Source organism: Besnoitia besnoiti, chromosome III (genome assembly GCF_002563875.1).
Source record: "Besnoitia besnoiti strain Bb-Ger1 chromosome III, whole genome shotgun sequence".
Taxonomy (NCBI): Eukaryota; Apicomplexa; class Conoidasida; order Eucoccidiorida; family Sarcocystidae; genus Besnoitia; species Besnoitia besnoiti.
This window is the reverse complement of record NC_042358.1, coordinates 95,074-119,104: the sequence shown is the minus strand read 5'-3', so window position 1 is coordinate 119,104 and position 24,031 is coordinate 95,074. Positions and strand designations below refer to the sequence as shown.

General features: G+C 57.7%; 3 protein-coding genes and 1 non-coding gene across 4 annotated transcripts; 1 reads left to right on the top strand and 3 right to left on the bottom strand.

The window, feature by feature from the left end:
- Positions 1 to 904: 904 nt before the first annotated feature.
- Positions 905 to 13,852, bottom strand: BESB_043270 (uncharacterized protein; the record flags this gene model as incomplete). Its single annotated transcript, XM_029362778.1, has 20 exons — positions 905 to 1,001; positions 1,499 to 2,949; positions 3,001 to 3,411; positions 4,110 to 4,384; positions 4,804 to 5,042; positions 5,315 to 6,234; positions 6,709 to 6,872; positions 7,201 to 7,315; positions 7,652 to 7,860; positions 8,132 to 8,768; positions 9,279 to 9,370; positions 9,831 to 9,948; positions 10,358 to 10,432; positions 10,862 to 11,078; positions 11,553 to 11,660; positions 11,837 to 11,898; positions 12,345 to 12,446; positions 12,720 to 12,877; positions 13,083 to 13,687; positions 13,827 to 13,852. The coding sequence occupies 20 exons, from the start codon at positions 13,850 to 13,852 to the stop codon at positions 905 to 907; spliced, it is 6,081 nt and encodes a 2,026-aa protein (XP_029220144.1).
- On the bottom strand, positions 3,697 to 3,769 carry BESB_050760. The gene has a single exon. It is a non-coding gene; the product is annotated as a tRNA-Glu (tRNA).
- Positions 13,853 to 16,301: 2,449 nt separating the features above from the next.
- On the bottom strand, positions 16,302 to 16,982 carry BESB_043260 (cold-shock DNA-binding domain-containing protein; the record flags this gene model as incomplete). Its single annotated transcript, XM_029362777.1, has 3 exons — positions 16,302 to 16,448; positions 16,595 to 16,774; positions 16,932 to 16,982. The coding sequence occupies 3 exons, from the start codon at positions 16,980 to 16,982 to the stop codon at positions 16,302 to 16,304; spliced, it is 378 nt and encodes a 125-aa protein (XP_029220143.1).
- Positions 16,983 to 20,754: 3,772 nt separating this feature from the next.
- On the top strand, positions 20,755 to 23,677 carry BESB_043250 (uncharacterized protein; the record flags this gene model as incomplete). The annotated part of the gene is made up of 2 exons (XM_029362776.1): positions 20,755 to 22,315; positions 22,905 to 23,677. The coding sequence occupies 2 exons, from the start codon at positions 20,755 to 20,757 to the stop codon at positions 23,675 to 23,677; spliced, it is 2,334 nt and encodes a 777-aa protein (XP_029220142.1).
- Between the last annotated feature and the right edge of the window lie 354 nt (positions 23,678 to 24,031).

Genomic DNA, 24,031 nt, shown 5'->3' with positions numbered 1-24,031 from the left:
CTCGTTTCTCAGCGGCTCCAACAACGACTGCGGCTCCGTCGCCGACCCTCCTACCGAGATTCACATGGCACTGCACGACTTTGTGGGACATTGGCTACGACACGTTGAGGCACGCCATTTTTCCTGAACCCGTAAAGCGGTAAAGCCGGAGCTCTGTAGCGACGTCCGTGCTGAGTAGTGGAGCAGCGTGAACAGTCAGTCAAATTACCGCAGCGGCGTCGTTCTGAAGAACTCCACATATTTGTGAAGCTTTCGAAGACAATCTCTAAAGCCCGTTAGGCTACAGGTTCTAGTATCTGAAAGGAGACTACCATAGTGGGCGTCTTTGCTGCTGAGTGCTGAGTGATGCAAGGTGAGAACAGCCAAATCACAGTCCCGATCCGCAGCTTAACCACGCCAGAGTGCCGAGGCTGCCAACGGTACAGACAGGCCAGCGTGCCCAACAATATGTGCACGGCTCTTAGCTGGCGAACATCTCAGAGGAGTATTCTGCCGTCGCTGATGTGGCGGCTAAGCCCTCGCGAAACGGCTAGCGCGCAATCAGGCCAGGAGCTGGGCGGTCCAATCGCAGTGAAGGCAGCTCTGCGACTCTGCTTTCGCCTGAATCCCCTGACAAAAGGCTCGCGAGTAGAGTGAAAGCGCTACGCGAAAAGTGCAGACAACGCATTAGTCCATTGGAAAGAGTCTAGGACCAAGCCCACGCGTGAAGATGAAACGTTTAACGTTTGCTTTTTGAGGGTGTATGCTCCCTGCCGAAACCAGGCAAATGTGTACCACTTCGGCTATCTCGCACTCATGGACAGTCTCTCTCGTGGCGAAGAAGACGCGCTCGTTTCTCCGCCGCTTCCCTCAAACGCTGACGAGCGTATTCGCAGTCTGCTTCCCTCAGTCTGAGGCGGGGCTTCTACTGCCGCGCTCCCGAGGTGGAGATGGCTTCCAGGATGCTTCGCACATGCGGAGGCAGGTCCGCGTAGAGATGCGCCTCATCTAGGCGAAGGAACCTGAAAGCACACACCAGCCAACAGCTGCTTCGCTTTTATCGCACACGCCAACTGGTTCTATCCTTCTACTGAGTCAACAGTTATAATTACTCCGGTTTCCGAGGGAGCACACCCCACAGGGACGCTGGCACACACAGTGGTGACGCAGGCGATGTAATATTTAACTCCGTTCATGGAAAGCAAAACATCTTTCACTGATTGCATTTATGATACCCGATTAGTTCACCTAGCTAACACAATCAGGTTGTTTGGGAATAACGTCCCTACCCAAAGGATTGATATGTACTACAATAACAGAGTCGGTACGAAGTCGAAATAAGGTAGCTGATGGTGAACCAGTGGCTGCGACTCTCCTCTCTACTACGTGTTGCAGCCATGAGACAAGCGGCCAGACGCGTGCAAGCGACAAACTAGCAGTACCTCGGACACACAAAAACGCCTGAATGCTACCAGAATTCTGCAGAGCGAACCCGTATCCGCCCCGCGAGTCTGCTTACGAATGAACGATCGTCAAGAGCTTGCGGTCTTCGCCTCGGATCATGAGAAGCACCCGCTCTCTCTCATCAGCGCCGAGATACTGCATTCTCGTGCCTGCTCGTCCTTTATCCACAACTGCTCCCAGGGCCAGCAGCGTCCTTGTCAGTACCACTCTGCACCGCTCCTCTGCCTCCGCCGACGCAAGCTCTGTCTCGCGACCTGCCGGAAGCTCTCCTTGCATGCTGGGCACTTTATGCCAGCGTCGGCTGTCTAAATTGGAGAAACTCAGGAGACGCATGCAGCACCAGAAGGCTACGCTGATAGAGTCCGAGAGCTTCGGCACTCGTTTTGCCCGGTTGGAAGTCTGCATCAGCTCCTCTATCTTCATAAGCAGCTTGTCGCCGGCACCGCGGAGGCGAATAATTCCGTTGTGCTCGAGAGTGTTCCACGCTTCCTCGTCGATACAGAACTTCCCACACGATGGCGCTGAGTCTTCCACTCGGCTGGCATTTGGAGTCTGCGTCACTCCGGAGACACCTTCATCCACGGTCTTCGGGTGCAGCGGTGGCTGCACGCGCGCGTCATCGCTGGAGCTGGCCGTCCTCTGGTCTGAAGCGCGGGGAAACGCCCTCGACGCGCACAGATACTCGAGGAGGTTCAGCTGCGGTCTCAGAGACTTTGCAAATTGGACGTTTGCTGCCCTTGCTTCGGCCTCGGCTACTTCGTCCTTTGGGCACTTCAGCGCCGCTCGGACTAAACAGGCGATGTCCGACCTACAGTGAGAAACGCGCACAGCTGCCGGCGATGCTTTGTCCCCCATGAACTCCTTCCGGTGACTCGCCAGCGGCGCTGCACCCGCGCCGCTGGGCTGGAGGACGTGCGTCTGCACTGCAGGGAGAGCCGCCAGCTGACCCAGGGCGCGCAGGCCTGTGGCTAGCGTAGACAAGTGGGACGGGGGACTCCCTTCGGCCGCGCCGGAGGACGCAGGCCACGTGAAGTAGGAAGCCCTGAGCAGGAGTTCGCCGCAGGAAGCGGCACCGTGGAAATGCAGAGGCGAGACGGCCGCAGCTGGCAGCGCCGCGAGAGCCTGCATAGTATCGACCAACGGAGATGCTGAGAGAACGATGCGCACAGAGTGAGGCAACGCTCCAGAGGCAGAAGTGCCCTCGAAGGCGGAGGCAGCCTGCCCAAGGAGAGGAGGCGAAGACGCCTCAGAACCTGTTCTTCGGGCTCGTTGACACACAGAGAAAGAGGAATCCTCCACAGCTAACTCCCCACTCGAGGGCCGCGTGGGCGGGCGCACACACCCACTCATTATTCCAGGGCTTCCTTGGACATCCTGAATCACGTCAACCGCACCGTCTTCGCAGGCAAGGTGCACCCACGAAAGAAGTGCAGCGAGGAAATCGACGCTCGAAATATACGCGTCTGCAGGGGCGACAGCCGCGGAGTCATTTCCCCGGAGTGCCGCCTCATTTGGAGCTCGTGTATCAGCGATACCGCTGGCTAGGCGTCGATCAGCCAGCGTAGAAGCTGCCCCGTCGCGCCCGCCTGCGTTGTCAGATGCATCTCCTCCTCCTTCAATTTTGCTAACGTTTCGAGATGCCGAGTCACCGCGGTCGCGGCGGAGCGGATGCCCCCTCCGCATGCGGACCGAAGCGGGTTCGAGCCGCGCGAGGTGCCTGGCCGCTGCTGGCGTGAAGACAGGAGCGGAGAAAACTTTCAAGAACGGTTCAAGAGTTAAGCACGACGCCTCAGGAGGCGGTGACGAGGAAGACGACGGCCGGAATGGCAAATCGAGAAGCGAAGCGCGAAGCTGCGCCAAGCGCCGCTGGAGGAGGAGCGTCTGGCAACCGAGAATGCGAAGCAGGACAGTCTCTTCGAGGACATCGAGGCGGCGGAGAGAGGACAGAACGCGGGCGGAGAGAGACGGCTGCAAAGGAGCCACAGGAAACGCGCATAAAGTGATGCATAAAAATGCCGCTGCAAAGCACAGACAGAGCCGCCTCGGCGCACGCGTGAGCACTTGAGCCCACGCAGCATGGGGTGCGCTTGAGACAGTGCGGCGGCTGCTTATACATTATATATATATATATATATTATACGCAGGACACGTAAGCTGCAACCGTCTGCTGCACAACAGGCGAGGAAGAAAGCCAACAGAAAAACCAGTGAAAAAGTAGTGCCACGACGCGGAATGTGACCACCGACAAAGGGCTTCCCACGCCGGGACTCGAACCCGGGTCGCCCGGGTGAAAGCCGGGTATCCTAACCACCTAGACTACATGGGATGATGACGGCACTTTCGTTTGCCTGCTCAGGCTTTCCGGCTTGCCGTCGAACAGCTCCCTTCATGCCTCGCTTCGATTGCATCATGTGGATTGAGCCTGCTACATGCGGCCGACATCCGCGAAACAGCGGCAACGCATTGCCGCGGCAGACTGGCTGTTGACCCTCTGCGTCGCGCACCGCCTTACAAAGGACTAAATCGCATTCCAGATATTTTAGAAAAAACTTGTGGTCGCACAGCTGGCCTGTTCGCAACGCACCAAGGCGACTATATATATCTGTCTCCCGTCAACCCCGTTCAGACCCGACGCGCCGCGTCGCAGCCTGTCCGGGGAGCCTTACGCTGGAGGCAATTCGGTCGAGAGACGCGGCGAGGAGAGCGCGAAGACCAGCACTTTCGCCTGCCAGCTTGTAGGATGCATCCGCGAGGCCCTCGAAAAAGTCAACCAGGGCTAACGCGGGCAGCGCTGGCGGATCTGTGGCGGAGCCGCTTGAACCTCGACTTCCCTCTACTGAGGAATCGGCCGTCGCGGGAGTCGGAGACGCGGTGTAGTCGGCGGAGCCCATTGAAGAAATGCGAGAAACTGCCATCGAGTAGAACATCGGGTCCTGCACATCTGAAACCACCGTCCATCCACACACTCTTGCGTCGGCCATTACGGACGCCCTCGAATCAGATTGCTCCGCCTGGCGCAACATGGAAACATGAGATTGGCTGGCGGCACACGAGAAAAATCATCCCCCGGAGAGTGTCTGCCTGTTTACCGCCACCCCCGTGATCTTTCCCCAAGCAGAGACTCGACAAAACACCACGCATCTCTATTCTCGCCGGTGGAGACGACATGAGTCATTTGCTTCCAATTTCAGAAGGCCTCCCCTAGTGTTGCGTCTTCGCTCTTCGTTAGCGCGCACAATGCCGCTTCGAGAGGCGACCCGAGAGCGGTCCGCGCAGCGGCTGTCGGGCGCGAACAAAGGCAGCATTCCCAAGTCCGACTCTGTGCGTACTTTGCCCTCGCTCAATTCCACGATTCCTCACTTGCTTCTCCAGCTGCACGCGTCGCTGCCGCCAGGAGCAGAGGGTGGAAAAGGGCGCCGTAGCGCCGAATAGTCGAAACGATGTTAGCCAAGACCGTTGAAACGAATCCCAAAGCTGCCTCAACCCCTGCCGCTCCCGGCAGCGTCAGGCTCGCTGCGTCAGCTGCAGCTGAAGGCGCGCCCGCGCCTTCCCGCTCCTGCGCGCTGCGCACAGCCAGGCGCTTCTTGGTCGCCGAATACCTGTGCGAAAGAAAGCCCACTCCCACGGAGAGTCCTGTATTCTGGTTCATTGTGCGCTGTGCCATCGGGCTGCCTCGAACGACACTCCCACGAAACGGAGGCGCGGCCTACGCCAACGGAACACCTGCGCCTTCCAGCAGCTCCTTCGGCAAGCCCGGGCGACCCTTTCCGCCGGTATACTACGACCCGAAGTTTCGACTCTGCGACTTATGGATCTCCCAGCAATGCTAACGTTTTCACCTCTCTTCGGCTTTCTCGCTGCGTCCACTCACCGCAGAAGACGTCCAACAAGGTCTCTCGGGGTCAGGTCGAGTGCCTCTTCGTGCCCCCGTCCAAGACTCGCCCTGCCTGGGGTCCGTGCTCGCTCATCTTCCGCCGCCAGCTGCCAGAACTTCTGCTCATTCACGAGGAAATCAGCGGCTCTGCTGAATCTGTGGAGACTGCTTGTCGACTGTGCCATTTGCTCGCCTCTCCCGGCGTCGTCAGATTTCGCAGGGCGGCGCAGACAGTTGCCTGTTGCCTCTCGCACGAGCATGTTGCCTGCCGGCGCGCCTTTGTGGGCAGGACTGACGCCCGCGCCGCCGCCTTCAACGGAGAGAGAGGCGACTGCGTCGCGCGGAGAAGCCTCTCGCACGCGCTGTCGCCAGTAGTCTAACATGGTTTCCGCCTCTTGGCAAGGGGACGGAAAAGGCACTGCACGCGCTTGCAGGAAATTGAGAGACTGGGGCGTAAGGAGATCGAACGGCTGGAACATGCGGAGGGAGACTGACGAGAACGGCCACGACGGACATCCCGGGGAGTCCTCTGCAACAGCGCCACCGGAAACTGAGACGTACGGCGATGTAGAGGATGAGGGCGCTGAGGTGCCCGCCGCCCCAGCCAGTCCAAGGCCTGGAGTGGCGCTCCTACCGGCAAAGTGCCTCAACGCCCGCGGCGGGAGAGCGGCGAGAATCTGCGCAGTCGCGAACAGCGCGGCTGTATCGATAGACGCGACGCGGTTCAGCAGCTGCTCCTGCAGAGCTGTCAGCAAATCTGTCAGGAACGCCTGCTGGACTTGCAGCATCTGTGGCGGCGCCAGAGACGCACCGGCGTGCGGCGACGAGAGGAGGCCGTGGGAGGCCGCCAAGAAGCCGTCCTGCCGACACCGCAGGTCTGCCGCGACAACAGCGTCTAGCAGAGCTGCCGTAGACGCCTGAAGGAATGCAAATGCATGGACGAGTACCCTCTTTTCAGAACAACCTGATGCCGGCAGAACCGTGTACACGGATTTTGCAAATCGATGAACGCTCAACGCCCTGCATCGTCTGCATTTGCTAGGAAAACATCCCACACGGAAGCGGTGCCCTTCCCGTATCTGTAGGAGTCACGGATGCCCAGCTACTTCGAGATATCGTGAGATCTCTGCGCGCGCGAAAATCAGTGTTTCATGCCTCGCTTGACCCTCATCTCCTGTGCGTGCTGGGGCGCCAGACGGGCGAGACGCCGCAGAGCACGTCGTAATTTGAAAACCGCGTAGGCCAGTACAGAGAAACGAGTGCATGCAACCGCGTCTGAGAGCAACGGCGTGCAACGACCGACCGAAGGGGCACTGGAACCCGCTCACTGCGACGAAAAACAAATACACACTACACCCTCCAGGAATCGAAGCCAGGATCTCGTGCATTACCAGAATTTGAAGAAAGGACGCTGTGTTCAGCTTATGCAGAAAGAGCGTGATCTTTCCAACCAGAGGTCCAAGCGTCTCCGGAGGAGGCGGCCGTCGGAGCGTCGCTGAGGCCGCGAAGAAGGACGTCACCACGTGAGGCGAGCTGCGGTCGAGGGCGAGCGGGACTGAACGCAGCACGCAAGCACTCTAGCAACGCATGTCTCAGGAACCGAGAAGACGTCTACCATGGGGAGCACGCCAGAACGACAGGGAACGAAAGAAGCTTCTCCGCATCTTTCACTTTGCTCTACGGGGTTCCTTCTTCCGTTCTCTCTGCTCGCGACGACCTCCTGCTTCCGGGTAGCTCCCTCGTGGCTCTTGCAGCGGCGCAGCTGCCGGGGGCGCATCAGCTTTGTTGCGGAGCGACGCGTGTGCGCCGAGTCTGGGCGCGTGCAGCCTGGACTGAACCTCGCTGGGGCTTCTCGCGAAGAAAGGGCAACCGCCTACACTCACGTCTCTCGCGCTCCACAGCGTCGAACCATTTCTCAGTGGCATCCTTGACCGCGGGCAGCTGCCGCGAGAGAGTGGTCAAGGATAGCGACAGGCTGCCCAGCAGCTGTGGGGAGAACTGCAGAACAGAGAAAAGTAGAGGAAAAGGAAGCCACAACAGAGTTCCTCTCCCCGTCACAGAGAAGAGAATGGAGCACCTCACGCCACTGACGCTTCGTCCCGCGCAAAGTCCCGCCGCCTCTTCGCCAAGTTAAAGAAGAGAATCGCTTATTGAAGTTTTGGAAGGCGCTCGCTCCTCGGTTCCCGCCTTGCACTCTCGCACTGCGCAACTGCGGCCTCGGACTCCACGCCTGCTACAGCGAATAACTGCGGTGCGGAGAGTTCTGCATAAAAGGCGGCAGGAGAGCCTCCCTAGACGCACGGCCGGATTCGTGTGAAGGCCTTGCCTGCCTACCTGCGCCAACTGCGAGAGGGCGTGAGCAACGAGGACGTCGAGGCACAAGGGCGCGGGAAGGAAGGGTGTTTTGACTCCGTCCGCTTTGCCTAGACTGGCGACGCGGGCGCCGTCGGGTGCGGCGGGAGAGGCGAAGTGCGCGAAGCAGTGAGCGACGTTGGTGAGTTGCTGCGGAGTGAGAGATCCCACTGGGGCGCCAGCCACTACATCTGCAGAAAACGAGTCGGCAGAGGACAAGCCACGAACGAAGGACGTCTCTACTCTCCATCCTGGAGTCGTTTCGAGGCAACGCTTGGCCGCGCCTCGAGTCGCGAGCATTCAGAGGCTCCTCCTGCCCGCAGTGCGGCGCAACAAGCAGCTCCCGCCTAGCGAATCCGCGGAAAGGCTCGAGAGTCCCTCTTCAAGGCTCTGCTGCGTTTTGCGGCGGAGGATGCCCGCGAGTGCCGCCGCCGAGGCTGGACAGCGCCCGCGTGTGCGTACCTGCGACAAGTCGGAGAATATCAGCGCGGTCGCCAGCATTAAGTTTGAGAAGAGACATCATGACGCTCCCTGCGTATGCAATGGGAAGCGAGGACGTCGGTACGACAGAGGCGGGGCGTTCTCGTGCAGACTCGCTCGCACTGTCCCCAGACAGCGACGGCGGCGCCGGCCACGCAGCGCTCCCGCGAGTGCTGAGGCCGTCTGAGACAGAAGGCGCGATATCTGCGGAGCCTTCCCCAGTAGACTGGTTTTCTCCGGCTTCCGCTCGCTCGGGTGAGCGATCCCCAGTCGAACGATGGGTAGCTGACTGCGGTGCGGAGTGTGCCAAGTCTCCATCCACGCGGAGGTGTCCAGCGGAGACAGACACGTGTGCATCTGCGGAATTTGATAATCCACAGCGGGGGAGTGTGTTGGACGCGGCTTCGCGCCAAGCGCGCATCGAATTGGAGGAGTCTTCAGTGGGGCAGGCTGAGTCGACAAATCGATCCAAGAGCGCCTCCGTCACTGGGGATCGCAGACCGACCGAGGCCAGCGCGTAGAGCGTCATGACCACGGCTTGCAGCGGAAGCTGCTTTATGAACTGCGGTTCTAGTCGCTTGCTCAGAGACTCAAACAGAGACCTGTCGGGCAGGCGTGCCTGCACAACAGCAACGAGGTGCACCCTGACACGGATGTGGGACTCCGAGGCAGCACAATGAAGGCTTCTCCCCTCGCGACTGTGGCAGGCCGCTGGACATGATATCGGCTGCGGCACTCTCTCGGTGCGCACCGCTTCTTGGCCGGAACACCGTCAGCGCGTTTGCAGCCGCCGTGGACACGAATCTGGATCTAGCAGCCACCTGGCCTCGACGGGGCAGTCTAACGCCCCTTGCTCTTTCTTTGTCTGCGGTGACTGGTGCTGTCCTGCTCCCAGCCGCCACAGCCCCCGCCATCTCGTGAGTCGACAGCGAGTAGAGTGATGCGGATGCGCAGCGAATCATGACGGCAAGTTCTGCACGGCCTGTCATCCGCCCACCGTGCGCTGTGGGGCTGCTCCTGTGTTTCCCCCTCCTGGCATCCCGTCCTCGACCAGCCGCTCACACATCCAGCCTGAAGGGCACACCCCTCCGCGAGAAAGAAAGCCGCTACTCGCCTGCCTTGTCCTTACCCTGCTACACGCCTGCAGAAGCATCACGAGCGACTGATCGTCGAACTGGTTGAGACGGCGCGTAATCGCCGGCGTTAGGCGTTGCAGATAGTCTGCGTAAGAAGCAGGCAGCAACCACAGTTGGATGAGCGGATAAGGCATCGCCAGGAGCGAGGCGTAAAGTAGGCGCTTCATTCGTGCATTTGGCGCGAATGAACATGCTAATTTCCCGTAACGCGTCTCTCGAGTCAGTCTGCGACGTCTGCGTGTTGTTGTCTCTGACTGCACAAAGTCGACGAAGCGTGGAGCGCGCGAACGAGGGTCAGCCCGGTGGCAGGCAACCAGTCTGATAGCCGGGCCAGCAGCCGCCGAAAGTCGAAGGGGGCGTCAGCAGTCTTATCGAGGTGCTGGTTTCGTTGGTAGTCGTCAGCTAGGGCGAAACAGCCGGTATCTGGCTCATCTGGCAACTGCCACGCTCGAGCTTCTCCGTGTGCATCTCCGCTACACGGCGATGGTGACCAGACCACATAAGATCGCCTGTGTAGATGCATTCACCGTCGCCGCGCAACGTACCTGGAGGAACGTGCTTGACTTTACTGAGCGAATACAAGGCCAAAGCCAGCTGATCAGGCCGGAAGGAGTCGCATAGCTCGGTGATGACGTTGCTCAGCGCCTTCACAGCTGCCCGATCCTGAGGACACGAATCCCCATTCACGCACATGACACCGATCCAGCACACCCTATATGCAGGCTGCTGTCCTGCGGGATCGGAACGCTCAAGTGATATCTGTAATCCTTTGGAGTAGAGGTAAATGCACCTAGGAAACCAAAGTTACACGATGAATTTAGATTCAGAGCACACCAATAAAAGACGAGGTGTGCCCGGAATAGACTCATGGATGTTTGAGCTGTTCTCAAAACCATGCTAGCAGAGTAGAACTTCGTTGTAATTACATCTAACCGTGAACTAACGTTCCTCACTGAGTCTTGTTCAGGAAGCGCATACCCTCGTTGCTCCATTCAGTCCGCAGTCGGCAGTTTCCGCCCGGTGCTTGAGTCCATCGAAGGGCGATAGGCATTACGGCGACTCCGTCGCTTACCTCGATTGCGGCTGAGGCCAGTGCGCTTGCACACGCGGCCACTTCTACGGGTCCCAGGCGCTGCTGCAGACGAGGCTGAACCGGAACAGATTCACAGCGAGCACGGAAGGTCATGCAGATGTCCTGAAGGCGCTTCCCGAGCCCCGTTCTCGCATCCGCCGTTCGGCCGTGGCAGAGCCAGCTTCAGGCGCTGCGAGGACGGGGCTCGGCATTCAGCGAGAGACTGTTTTGGAGAGCAGGCACACCGTCGCGACTGAGTAGCTCAGGGCGGCACTGGGGAGTGCAGCAGAAGCCCCGCTACTTCCAAATGCAACTGCTTGCTTCATGCACTCCCCTGGCTGACAATTGGATTTGTACTTGCGTCAGAAATGCGTGTTAAGCTCGTGGAAGGACGGGCAAGGGTGGGCTGCTCAAAACGCCACACTCTCCACAACCAAAGAGTTGCACAGGGGGCTACGCCCTCGACGGTCCGCGTGAATCCACGGATCCTCAGAGGCGACCTACGATTAGCTGCGCCAGTGTGCTGAGAACCTCGTCGTGGGGACTCATCTGCCGCCTTGCCGCAGAAGTAGTCGACCCTGTGCCCAGGAGGCCTCTGTGCCACGCGAAGCCTTGCAGGATGTTGGCGACGTGCTGCGCTTCCAGCCGGCCGGCCTGCCGAAGCACTTCGGGAGCCAGAGCTGCCATCAACGCATCGTCTCTATGGCCCAGGCGATAATACCTGCAGAGGACGGGGTTGGCCGCATCCGCGCAAACACCTGTGGCAGGCCTTCTCAAAACGATGCAGGGGGCAGCCGACGCGAGGCGTGAACCGCGTCCGCCGGCGGCGCCCTCCTCTTCGGTGTTTTTTTCCATGGAGCGTGGCGACACGCCTTTTCTCTCGCAACCCGTCCAGAGAACGGCTACTGAAAAAGCAGCTCGAGCAACCGCGTGCGCGCAGAAAAGCGAGGTCGACAGGCTGCTGACCCAGAGAAGGTCACGGACAGCTCTCAGCCCGAGTGCCGCCGGGGGCGCCTCCCGCTCACCTGGATCCATCTAGAGGGAAGACAGACGATCCCAGGAAGGCATGGTGAGACGGCAAGCAGCGCAGCGACGAAACGGCGAATCCCTTCGCCAGGCCCTCTCGACAGGTCTGGCGTGGAAAAGCAAACAAACACTATCCCCCGAGCAACTTTTTGGATGGTAGATAGCTCACCCGTTGACGACGTTGGCGAGACCTTGAGGAGTGAACTCCGCGGCCTGTCGCTGGGCGCGTCGGCCTAAAGTAACGAAGAGGGCTGGAAAGCTCCCGGGCGGACACAACCTGCACGCCGCGGAGACAGGAGGCAGTCGTTCAGACGTGCTAGGCAGCCCACGCGTACAGGCAATCGGAGAAGCGAGAGAGGAGAGTGACTGCAGAGCTTAAAGATTGCCCAGAAAGAACGAACAACAAGCCGTCACTGAGGGGCCCCAGATGGAGCGCCTCTGCGGAATTCTTACTTTGCATAGGCGTTGATGATCAGCGCCAAGTGCTGTTCCTCGTACACCAGGCGGGAGTCTTTCTGCAAACAGAGAGGCGACGCAGAGGTCCCAGCTGCAGTTCCGCGAATTAGAGCTTCCGCCAGTTCAGCCTCTGCGCAGGCCAGCGTCTGGCGACGACAGCAACACGCGCGTAGGGGCTGTCTTCGGCGCGTGCTCAGCAAGGTCTAAAATCGGTCTTTGAGGAAAGCATCAAAGCCACCACCGGGCAGGGGTCTCCTTGCCCTTTGCACACACAGCGCTTGGTCCATCTTTCGACTCTACAGCGGAACGCAATGAACGATGATCTCGCATCTCAGAAGTCTCACCCGGCCCGTGGAACCGCACGAGGAACTGGCTGTCCAAGGCGACGAACGCAACGACGTGCGCGCGGCTCTCGGGGATGATCCTACAGCCAGTCACTGCCCGTCAAGCAAATGTCATATTTCAACAGAGAGCAAGTTGCGCGCAGTCGCAGGGTGCGACATACTTCTTGAAGGTGTCTGGCGAACAGATCCAGCAGCTGCGAGTACTGAAGCTCCAGACGCGCCAAAGCGTTCAAAAAGAGCGCGGCGTCATGCGTCTCGAAATCCTGCGCGCCAGCGAAACACAACGCATGCAAACAGATCGTGGACTCCACGCACCAAACGCAAGCGGACTACGGCAGAAGCTTGCCCCGTCGAATGTCGAGCTCCGCCAGCTTCGCAGCCCACAGGGGAATGCCCGCAATCGCAAAGGGTCAGTGCGTGTTGGGCGCCGCAGACGCCTCGGCGGCGCCGCGAAACGCGTGGAGTGCAAGGCGACACAAGCGACAGCACAGCTCTCGGGCACTGTCGACGGCGAACTGCCGAAGAAAGCGGCGTACCTCCAGACGCTGGACACTCTGTTCGGCGAGGCCCAAGAAGAGGTCGAAGTCTCTCTTCTGCGCGCGCGCAAATCCATTGGCAATGAGCGCAATAGCTTTCGGAGACAGGACGGGCTTGAGAAATTCTACACGCCGTTTAATCGCTGACCAGAGGGCGCCTGCGCGGAGGAATGGAAACACACGGCGAAGCACGTATTTGTCAGTTCATCGGGGAGTCAGTCTACGCACAGATGAGCGTCAGTGTCTCGCGCTGAATCCGAACCCCCACTGGTATCGAGAAGACTGCGCAGACGCGGAAGCAGGGCACCTCAAGCAGAGGGGCGTGGCGTCAGTGTGGTGCTTTCTGGCTTGGTGGATACTTACCGTCATTCACTTTCTTTGCAGCAGCCAGGCGAACCAAGTTACTGATATCCGAAGGGCCCATGTTGTTTGGATGGACGTGGAGTTTCAAGTGTTTCTCCACTTTTTTCGTGCACAGAAACCCGAAAAGACGTCGCGATTCCAGTCGTGAGGCACCTCTCTGTTGGGAGTGCAGACTGATGGATGCCGCGGTGGACACAGATGCGGCAAAAAAGCCTGTCGCATTCTTCCAGGAGCAAGCAGCTGCGTCCCCCCAACCTCTCGGCGACGCAGGGACCGATCGCGGCGAAGCTGACGGAGGACCGTCACTCTGCGTAGGCGGTCGGACACGAAGGCGATTCCGATTGGGCGCGCGGCTTGCGCACGACGCGTCTGCCCCTGGTGGAGTTGAAGGTGAACCACGATTCTCCGCAAGCCCTTCAGGGCTGCCTGGTCTGGCGGGACTCGGGCAAGATGCACTGAAGCGCTTCGCCAAAAATGTCCAGCCAGGACTGCCCTGGCGGGCTGGCACGGGTCGAGGCATCATCGCGAAAAGCGCCTTGATACTGGTTTCAAGCCGGTAATGCACAATGTGGCTGGAACCAGCAGAGCTCGTCGGGCGCTCCAGCCTGAGGAGTATCGGAAAGGCGCTCGGACAACTGCCGCCGTGTGAGGCCGCCCCGCGGAAGACAGCTCATCCGAGACACGTTCCCTATCTGGCTTCGTTCTAGCGCCTCATCCCACGTCTGCGCAGATCATGCAACTCACCTCGCCCTGGCTTCCACCAGTCTCATATGACTCCCCCCACGACACGGAGAGGCCCGAGCAAATGCGGACGACCCGTTGACACGCCGGTGGTCGGCTAGCAGGAAACGGCAGCCTGTCGGTTCAGTCTGACCAAATTTACACGGACAGTGAGAGAAGGTGAGCATGATAGATGGATGTATGCGGCGGAAAAGGTAATGGTAGCAATGCTTCGGTTATAGGGAGTCCGCCGTCGGCAACTCTCAAATTGTGCATGACCTTGCATGCAGCCCCGACAAAAGGAAGGCAAATCGAGACAGGCATACTATCCGACAAAGGCTCTGCAGTTACGTTTTGCAGCAACGAAGAGTGTGCCAGGCGTTTTCTCAGCAACAGAAAAGTCCAGCAAATGGGTTTTGTGTAGTTGTCTCCCATCTCGAGGGGCCAGAATGCATGCCGCTACAGTGAATGAAGTTTTCCATCTGCGGAAAGGCCGCGGACTGGCACGCGACCGTGGCGATGCCTTCGTCCAGCGCAGGTCATTCGCGATTGATGCAGTCCGTGAGATTCCGTGTCACGAACGTGGTTACTGCGAAACCAAACGCCCAGGCAACAAGTAAAAGCCTCCGCTTCTTTTCTGCACACTCGTTTCCTGTCTGTGGTGCTTTCAATCTGCGCTGGTGACCTTTGGAGCTGGGTGGGGCATGGAGCACCGGACCATTCGGCCGCTTGTGTGGAAAAGGCTCGTAGCGAATTTTGGTCCGCACGTGCAGTTTTATTCCCTTGATTATCATTGCGAAGTCGGGGCTAACTGTGTGGCTGACGACGCGATCGCACTTTGTGAACGTAGGAAGAGGCGTACCCTTTGTGCACTTTGAACGTATCACCGCAGTTGCCAAATCTGGGAACTACAGGACCTCACGGGAAAACCGGCAAACGGCAGTCCCACTGCAACTCTTCGCTGGCCCCTTGACTCAGGGAATACCGGGGTGGGCTGTCAGAGAAAGGTTACGTGGATCAGCTGACACGCGCGGTGGGCCGCCGACGCTAAGCTCATTTCTCACTGTACCCCGCGTCATGCTGGGAGCCGAAAATTGTATCAACAATCTCAAATGAGCATGTCTCATGATGCGTGAGAGAGCCAAAATTACAAGACTGTCGGCACACTCTACTGGGGAACGTCAGTGGCATGGTCACGCTGAAAGCAACACGACAAAACTTCGCACTGGAACTTCACCTTAACCTGCCGCAAGCCCCTATACAACCCGCACATCCATCGCACGCCGCACTCCTTCCCCACAAACTAACAGCTACGCCGCCCGTAGAAACGCAAATCTGCAATGCGGCTCATCCTCCGCAACTGGATAGGGCTTCCGAATTGGCATGTCGTCGCACCCGCGGTAATGTATCGGCGTCTTGAGCTGGAACGCGTGCAGCACTTCGTAGTGTTTGTTACTATGGTCACGTTTCCTGTGTAAAGACCCGTGCGTTCCGTCGTCCGATCGGAGGATGATGGCACCGCTGAAGTCGAAAAGTTCGCTCACCGCCAGTAGCAGCCCTGCTGTCCGTGAGAGTTGGCACTAACACCACTGAGCAATCACCCTCCTACGTAGCTTGAACTGCTGCGTTGCTTGTGCTATGCATTAGACGGCGCCAGCAAAGAAGTAAACTACGGCATGTCTCCTTGCAATATAGAGGTAACCGACGGCATCCAATGGAGCCACCCCCGGCTTCGTAGATGATGACTCATACACCGATGGATCGGCACGATCCTAGAGTTGAGAAAGACTTCTTATTCATAGAGCAAGCTTGGCGCTTCAGCGGAAAAAAAATCCACATATTGAGACGTCGACATGTGTGAACATTTATTACCAACCGACGATACACGTGAAACGAAAGAAACTGACCCGAACGACGACCACTCTGGACTTCCGCAAATTGACGAACTCGATCGAAAGTTCGTTACAAAGAGTGGATCAGAGGAATTATCTTAACTTCTTTTACGGCGAGGAGTCATATAGATCAAGATTTACGGTTTGATGTGTTACACGTGAACGAGCTGGACTTGTAAGAATGTCACTTCTTAATTACCGTTGGGATACTGAGCATAACTACAGAGCAAAACGGTAAACCCAATCGTCCACCGGTCGCAGTGTAGTGAACATCTCACGCCTGAGACGCAATCTCCCAATGTTTGCACACCTCTTGAGTCATGCTGGCAATGCAACGAAAACCTTCCCTCATTGTGAAACTGTAAACTCTCGCGACTAGTAGCCATACTTAGAACCTGTCGAAAAGTGAAGCAGCTCCAATTTATCAACTACCACGAGAACGACAGACGGAATGATCCACTGCATTCTGCAGAGGCCTCCAAGTCAATGGGAATGATTCCGACGAATGATGGCCATCCGTCCAGGCAAAACAGCGAAGTCTTTCGTACAAGCTCTTTTTTCTTGGCAGAGCGACCATCTCTCTCTACATTGGATTTCATCGCCTTTCTCAATAGCCATAGCCGCCAGGAGCAGGGTTGCCATAGCCGTTGTTGTAGCCGCCGCCATATCCGCCAGCATTGCCGCCGTATCTCGGGCCGGCATTGCCGTCTCCACGGTAGCCGCCGCGGCCGCCGTCCATGCGCCGGGGCTCGCCCTGCGCACCACACACGTCCAAGAACCTCTCTATCGAACACATCATCTGCGATCGTCTCGCATGCCAGGGCGCGAAAAAAAACGGCATCACGGCAAAGCCGAACCTAGAGCGCACCACAGCCGCATCCGCTCAGGAAGTACACGTACCTGGACAAAGCTGCCGTTCGGTCCAGTGACGCCGACCGCCTTTCTCTTGCCGTCGTGACCGACCTGGACACGGAACTCCACGCTTTCGCCTTCGGCAAGGTTTCTGAAGCCCTGCGCCTTGATCTCAGTCTGGTGGACGAAAAGATCGGTGCCGTCCTCAGCAGTGATGAAGCCGAAACCCTGCAAGAAGCGCATTCGCCAGGAGATACACGAGGGTAGAAGATTAGGGAAAAAAATGCATCGCAAAAACACCGAAAGCTGTTTCCTAACACCTGCAAGTGATGCACCCCAGAGCAGCATCATCGAAGCGTGTGGAAAAACCCATGCACTTGCATACCTTCTTGGAGTCGAACCACTTGCAGTGGCCTCTCTGCATCTGGTCTTCCATTTTGCAGCGACGGAAAAAGTAGGGAGCTGGTACTACAGCAAAAACAGGATAGCGACCGAGAGTAGGTCGTAGGGAAGCTGAAGGCCACAAACATCAACAGATAAATCGAAAGCTCTCTGACGTCCCCACACGAGGCTTCCACGAAAGTCGCCCTCGCAAAACGGCAGTGCGGTGAAAGAGGAGTGTGCAATCCAGCTTATTCTACGTGAAATAGGCACGCACGCACTACTTCTCGAAAGTGATGTCGTCACACTGCGTCGTTACTCCACCGAAAAAAGCAATTTTCCACGCGCCGTACAGAAAACACAGGCCGGCGCAGCGACCGCTTCCACGCGAGACAATCGAGCAATCCTTGTACTCCACCGCTATTCTTGGTCCACCGCGAGCACCACGCTAAACAAATCGTTGCCGTCTACTTACCTGTTCACGGCGGAAAACGGCGAAAATGCCAGAGCAAAAAAGTGGATCGAACGCCAGACGCTCTAAAGGTTGCACGCTGGCGACCAGCACAATTGCCCTCCGTCACCCCCGAGTGCCAACTCGCCTGCAGCATGTATGTACGGGTTGCAGGCCACCCGGCCAGTAACCCTCCCCAGGCGGGGCCCGTAGTTTCAAAGCAGCCTCCTCAGGTTCTGGAGTTTCTCAAGCAGGTGGCAGCCCTTCTGAGGGGGGAGTGCTACAGACAACGGTGGATGCGAATGTGGTCGGTTGCGAGCGGTGCACTGCCGCACATGTCAACACCGCCACCCCCGCCCTTGTCTTTTCCACCTCCGTGTGGTAGCTTAACAAAAGGTGGAACGAAAGCGAGGGCTGGATGCTGCTACGGGGGAGAGACGTTGTCCAGTGGAATCGAGTTTCGAGCGCGTCGTGCGCAGCTTCCCTTTTCAGGCCAGCATGCGTTGCATCTACTTTCTGCATAATTATGTGGCTCCCCCTCGTCTAGAGTCGGGTCCGCATGGAGCATAGGCGGGGCGGTGTGCTGCGCTTTTACAGAGTGGGCGTGGGATCCGTGTGACACTGCTGTCGGTTTCAGATCTTCACTGTCTCGTCGAGAAAATCTGTACCGGCTTCATAAATCGCGCGGGCTGACGTGTACGAATTAAGCAGACGTCTTCGCATAGTTGCCGTACCAGGGACCCAGAACGAAAATGGATGTATTAGATTGATTTCCAGAGGTCGCCTGCACACGTAGGCGTCGGGAGATACAGTGTCTTTCGAACTCACTGAAGACTGCATGTCCGCCCACATGCCGAACGACTCACACGGAGTCCCAGTCGTTCTTTTCGAGATTATTCACATATGAGTCTCCTCCATATTTTCTAAGCAACTGTCAGACCGTTCCACGCGCCGTCTCAGTCGGGATGACGGTGTAAAAAGGGCACTTTGTCCACGTGAATAGCTGTAACCCGGTGTTTCTTCCGCGGATGAAGAGACCGCCTGACTCTCTTCTTAGAAGAAACATCGCACGACGGTATCAACCTTACTTTAGCTTTTTCCTCACTGGAGGTGATGCCGATCTCTGGCGGCTCGATCTCGAACACCGGGACGGTGCACGAGACGCAGATGCAGAGTTGAACACTCAGCCCGTAAAGAGGGGCAACCAAAAGGTCTGGAAACTCTCCGCAAGGTGGTGCCAGGCAATCCTTCGGGTGTGTGACCGATGAGTGCCGGTCAGCGATCAAAGAAAGATCCATACCCCGCCCATCCTCAGTATATAAAAGGGGTTCACAGAGATGCGGGCTCATCCTCAGTTCAGCTACGTATTCGCGAGGGTCAACTAGCGGACGTCCAAATCGAGGCGACGAGTGCAATTCTCTGAACTTCAGTGGCAGCAATATATGAAGAAGGCAGCTCAGCGAAGTTAGCATACCGCACGCAGCTGTCTGGGCACGTCTGAGAAAAGAAACAACCATCGGCGGAGGAGCGCCAGGGAGCACACAACGTGCTGAACTGCTTGATGGCTGTAAAGGCTCGCTGTGCTCCCATCTATCCCGAAAGTCCAGAAGCAAGGTTTGGTTGTAATGGCACGCTTCATTGGTTTTTCGGTCTTTCCTGGATGGGCAAGAGACAGCTAAGAAGGTGGCTTTCCTCACCAGTGACAACATCATCACAAAGGGAGAGAGGGCCATGTGCAGCACCAGGCCAGTGTAGAGGCCTGCGGGTACGGGTGGCGCTGCCCCTGAAAATTCCCTCTATTCTCTCGCTGTTTCACTGCCCCCCTGAGATACTCAGATAGAGGGTTTGCTTCTACCTGCTGGCAAAAATCGTACGATATACCTCTAGAAGATGGAAAAGCAGAGTAAAAGTACCCTCTTACATAAGCACAGATTTCCAGCGCGGCGAACATGACCGCTACACCACCGTCTCATTGACGGGCAGGCACACAAAGCCATATGCCGCAGGGCACAAGACGGGAATCGACAAGGCAGGTGGCTACGATGTAGTACCCCCGCCCACGATACTCTGTCTGGTACCTTTCGAATATGACATGGGTGCGCAATTCAGATGCATATCGTGGTTATGTTGTGCGTTGTGCTAGCAGTGCAGACAGCCGGAACGGACGCGACGCTTCTGCTTTGTTTTCCGAATCCTGAGCTCCTATCCATTCCATTGCCGCTTGTCCCTGGTAGCTTCATTGTTTACCATGCTGCTTCATTGTTTACCGTACCATCTACAAACGTAGAGGCATCTATCACGTGCACAATGCAAGTGTGTGCTTGTCCAGATTTGTTGACTGTAGCTGCGATTAGGCCGGTTGAGGTGTCACCCGATCAACATCGCAGGTTATCTATCACCCGCAAAGGTAGGTTACGGTACTCGCACGGAGGCGAATAAATATCGCCGGGTTTTTTGTCTAGAGACGAATATGGCAAGTCACACCCAGGGTACCAGCGGTAGCGAAGGAATATCGTCGGGTTTGTTGTCGACAGACGATTACGGCAAGTCACACCAATGGTACCACCGGTCTAGGTACTCGCCCAAAGCTATGTCAAGTCAATGCGTACCATTTGTTTAAAAACACAGACGCTATACACTCATCTATATTGTCCCTGGGTTCCACCTGGGAAGATGTTGACTGTACTATGCGGCATCCAGGATGAGCGGATTTTTCTGGGAGCCTGCCAGCGAAGAGGACGTGAACCGCTTCTAGCACATCCATCAGGTGAGTTACCTTAGAGGAGCCGCAGCCCACGGACGGCTCCCCATGACCAGCCTTTCCCTCTAGGTACCACTACCGCATACAGATACAGCAGCAAAGCTTGCAGTCGCAGTCTGCTTTGGGACCGAAATGAGACTGTGTCATTTTTGATGCCACGCTTGCTGTGTCATGTGTAGCTTCCGTGCATGCGCCAGTGCATGCGTGCTGGGTCTCATTCATATTATTACAATGAATGCGCGTTGAGTCACAAAGATATCTTCGCAGTCTCTCCATAGTGCGACTGCCCACTTATTATCATGCGTTTCCACTAATGGATACAATTTTCAGAGGTTAGTTCTGCATACCGTCTGCTTGACTGTTTCCTAGCGCCGGGGCGAGGACACAGTTAAACTCCGGCTCCAGGCGACCAAAGTTCGATTGTACATGCTTCACTCACGAGACTCTGGTGCGTAGGCGACTGTTGTTTCTTGCTTCTTGACGGTCCAAGGGGGGACGCGTCGGCGTTCGGGCTGCCAGGCGTGGATAGAAGCTTTCGAAAGACGCTCAAAGGCACATCACCGCGATCTAGTCTCATGGACCCTGTGGTCGGCGCAGCCAAAGCCCTCTGCAGCCATGGATACGTGCAAGCCTGAGTCTGAAGTGGGAAGACCTCTGACTGCGTCCTCTCGCCCGTTCTGTTGCTCGATCCCTGCATTTGCATCCCCGGAATTTTGCGGCGTTGCTGAACGCCAGTCACGTGCTAGTAGGCGCATGGTACATGCATTCGAAGTGGGAAACGACCGATGCCTTGTAACACAGTTCGTCAGGTCGGCTGGGTATTCATGCGCTGCGGTACCTCGGTGCGGAACAGATTCCAGCAGAAATCCAGGAGGCTCTCGCGGGCACGCGGGTGACAGTGGTACAGCCGCCCTGCAGGAATCGAGATCGCGTGGAGCCTTACTCGGCTGTTGTGACTACCTGCTGCGGCGTCTGCTTCCATCAGTTCTGTCCGCCTCTCTTGATAATGAGAGGACCTTCGATTCGTCGGCGACGGCGCAGAGGCGAAAAGGGAACGCTCAGTGCTGCCGGTGTCGTCAGCCGTTGCATGCACATGAGCGAGCCGAGCCACCAGTTTACCAGATGAGGATACCCGAGAGTCCACCGACACATGCCACTCGAGAACAGGGAACTGCACGAAGGAGCGAGCCCTCGACAGGCGCGTCATGGATTCCAACAGAAGCCGGGAAGACAAGCAGCGCGCATAGAAGAGGGCCTTCCGCAAACGATGGCAGCTCTCGCGTCGTCAGTTCGTTGAGTGCTGGTAACTACAGCGATTCAAGGTCCGCCGCCATCGCATACGCCTTTTTTGCAGACCGTCTGCGAGCCATTCGAAAGGAGGCCGTCTGCGAGCGCCTCAGTCCAGCAGACGTGTTCATCATCCTTTTGCAGTCTTCTCGCTTTCATCTTTTCGCAGAATATTTCTGGGGCGGAGGCAGGTACTGCGCGTCTGCGTTGCCACCTGAGAGCGAGGGCTCTCCCCCAGCGTCAGGTTTGACAAGCGAGTTCGAAAACTGTCCCACGGTATCAGCAGCGAGGCCACAGCCCACGCAACGGGGAGAGGAAGGCTCGCTGGCGAGTCACGGCGGAGCAGGGCATCTGCCGGCTCGAGTTTTCCCCAGTGACGGGGGTGACTCCCAGCCCTCCACTGGGGAGTCACACAGACGAGGCACTGCGTTGCAAGGCCCCTCGCCCAAAGACACATTCGTGGTCTCCGGCTTCTCTCCCAGCCTCAATCGGTTCCTTCTTTCCTCTTGCCTGGCACAGCTGATCGGCATTATTCTTCGCGAGTCGCGCTATTTTTTCCGTCGGAGGGCGCTGAGAAAGCAGAAGGCTGGGCACGCAATGAGTAGCGAAGGCCATCTTTCCAGGGACGTCGACCGCCACGCGTCCTCTTCTGACGACAGTCGCGCGGTGCTGGAGGAGTTTGCTCGCGGGCTGGGTGTCGAGACCTCAGAAATCGACGAGGCCATCTCCTACTTTTTTGTCTTCCAGGCGCTGGCGGTGCCTCTTCACGCGCCCTCCAACGCTGGAAAGGAAAGGTGCATTTTCGCAATGCAGGAGATCCTAAACGCCCTCGGCAAGTGCTGGGGCTTCCTGCCGTGGTCTGCGTGGGCGCTCAGGGTCGCCATTCAAGGTAAACCGCCACTCTACGTGCCCAAACGCGTGTGCACTGCGTTCGAGTCCGTGTCGGGCATGTAGGCAAGCTAGGGATTCAACTGAGCTTCCCCTGCGTTCCGCCGCATACTTACATATATATACATATATTTGTATATCGCTGAAGGTATGTTCTGACACAAAAGGCGATTTGCACCGCGGCCACGTAGCGCGTCAGGCACTTGAGTCTGATCGCACGTGGCATCGTCCTTTTCAGTTATTAGACCTCACGCAAACCGATCAGCGGCCCGGGGCCTCTTCATCGATGTGGCTTCTACGCGTATTCGCAAAGGCCAGACTCGGTTAATGTGCGGCAAATCGCTGGGCATCAGACGTCAGCAGTTTAGACGTCGTTAAGCGGTCTTTCCTCCTCATGTACAGGGGTCCGTTTGCAGTCCACCGTTCTGTGTTGCTCGCCTTCTTCATTCTTCTTCTATACTGACTCTACAGATCGTAATCCCTAGACCGTTTATCGGAATGTTTGAAAAACCACTCGAAAAAGTACACACTCTCGAGTCAGCGTATACCATTTGTGCGCGTTTTCTAGTTGGTTGCGTGCTTTGATTCAGCTTCGTCCGGCGTGGCGCCGCATCGCGTACTGCTGGCAGCGAAAGCAGCGCCCATCCCCTTCCTGCTCCAGTGCGCCATGTATCCTCACGCGGATCGGCTCCGAGCGGCCGTCCTCGCGGGGATAAAAATGTCCGCGCCGAGTGCGGCTGCCGGGACGGTGGTTCCACTGCAGCGGGTCGCGAAGCTCATGTCTTGTGACCGCGAAGCGGCGTCGAGCGTCTGCCTGCGCCTGGCAGTCGGCGACGCAGTTTACAGTGACGAAGGCCGCGCAGGTACTCAGGAGGTGAAGCGCGCCGAACTCGCAGCCGGCGAAAGCTGCACTCAGCAGAGCGCCGGGGGGACATGCCAGACCTTGTCAACTCAGCCCGCGAACGGGACGCCGTACAGGATATCCGCGGAAGCGGAGGGCTTGTCGCGCGCCAGGGATGCAGTGGGAAACTCCCCTAGTGGTCTGCGCGGCGAAGCTAGCTCCGGCACAAAAGACGCAAGATACACGGCCGACGCGCCGCACGCTCTGCCTACAGCAGACAACACGGCCACGTCCAGAGAGCTGGCTGGATTCCGCGTGCGGCGAACAGACGCGTCACGCCCCGCAGGGGCTGCCTTTGGACCAAGTAGTGGCAAGGCGGCACCAAGTTGTTTTTCTGAGCTACTGGTCTCCGTTGGAGACGATGCGTGGACGCGGTCGGCGCCTGCATTCGCCGTACGCGCTCCCGCCGATGCCAGTGAACTGCGAAACCTATTTGCGTGGCCTCCGCTACCTGTCAGTTAACTGGAAAAGTCCGCCTCGCAGTCGCTGACGTGGCAAGAAAGAGCTCAGCCTCCTTCATGAACCATCACGTCTGGGATCCTTGTCAGGACGGGACACAACGTAAACGACATGCACTGCCCCCTGCGCATGAGGAAGACGGCCGAAAAGTGCGATATGTGTCATCTTCAAAATCGCACGAGCACGCTGAGACCCACTCTTAGAGGCCGGGCAGACACACGGCCGGACCGAACAAATGACCTTCAGGCCTCCTCATTGTCAGATGCCACGTCCAGTCTGGCGGCTGCTCTGCGTGCACGGGGTGTCCGATGTCGCGTCACGGAGGGCAGGGACTGACACGGCTCCGTCAGCTCGCTT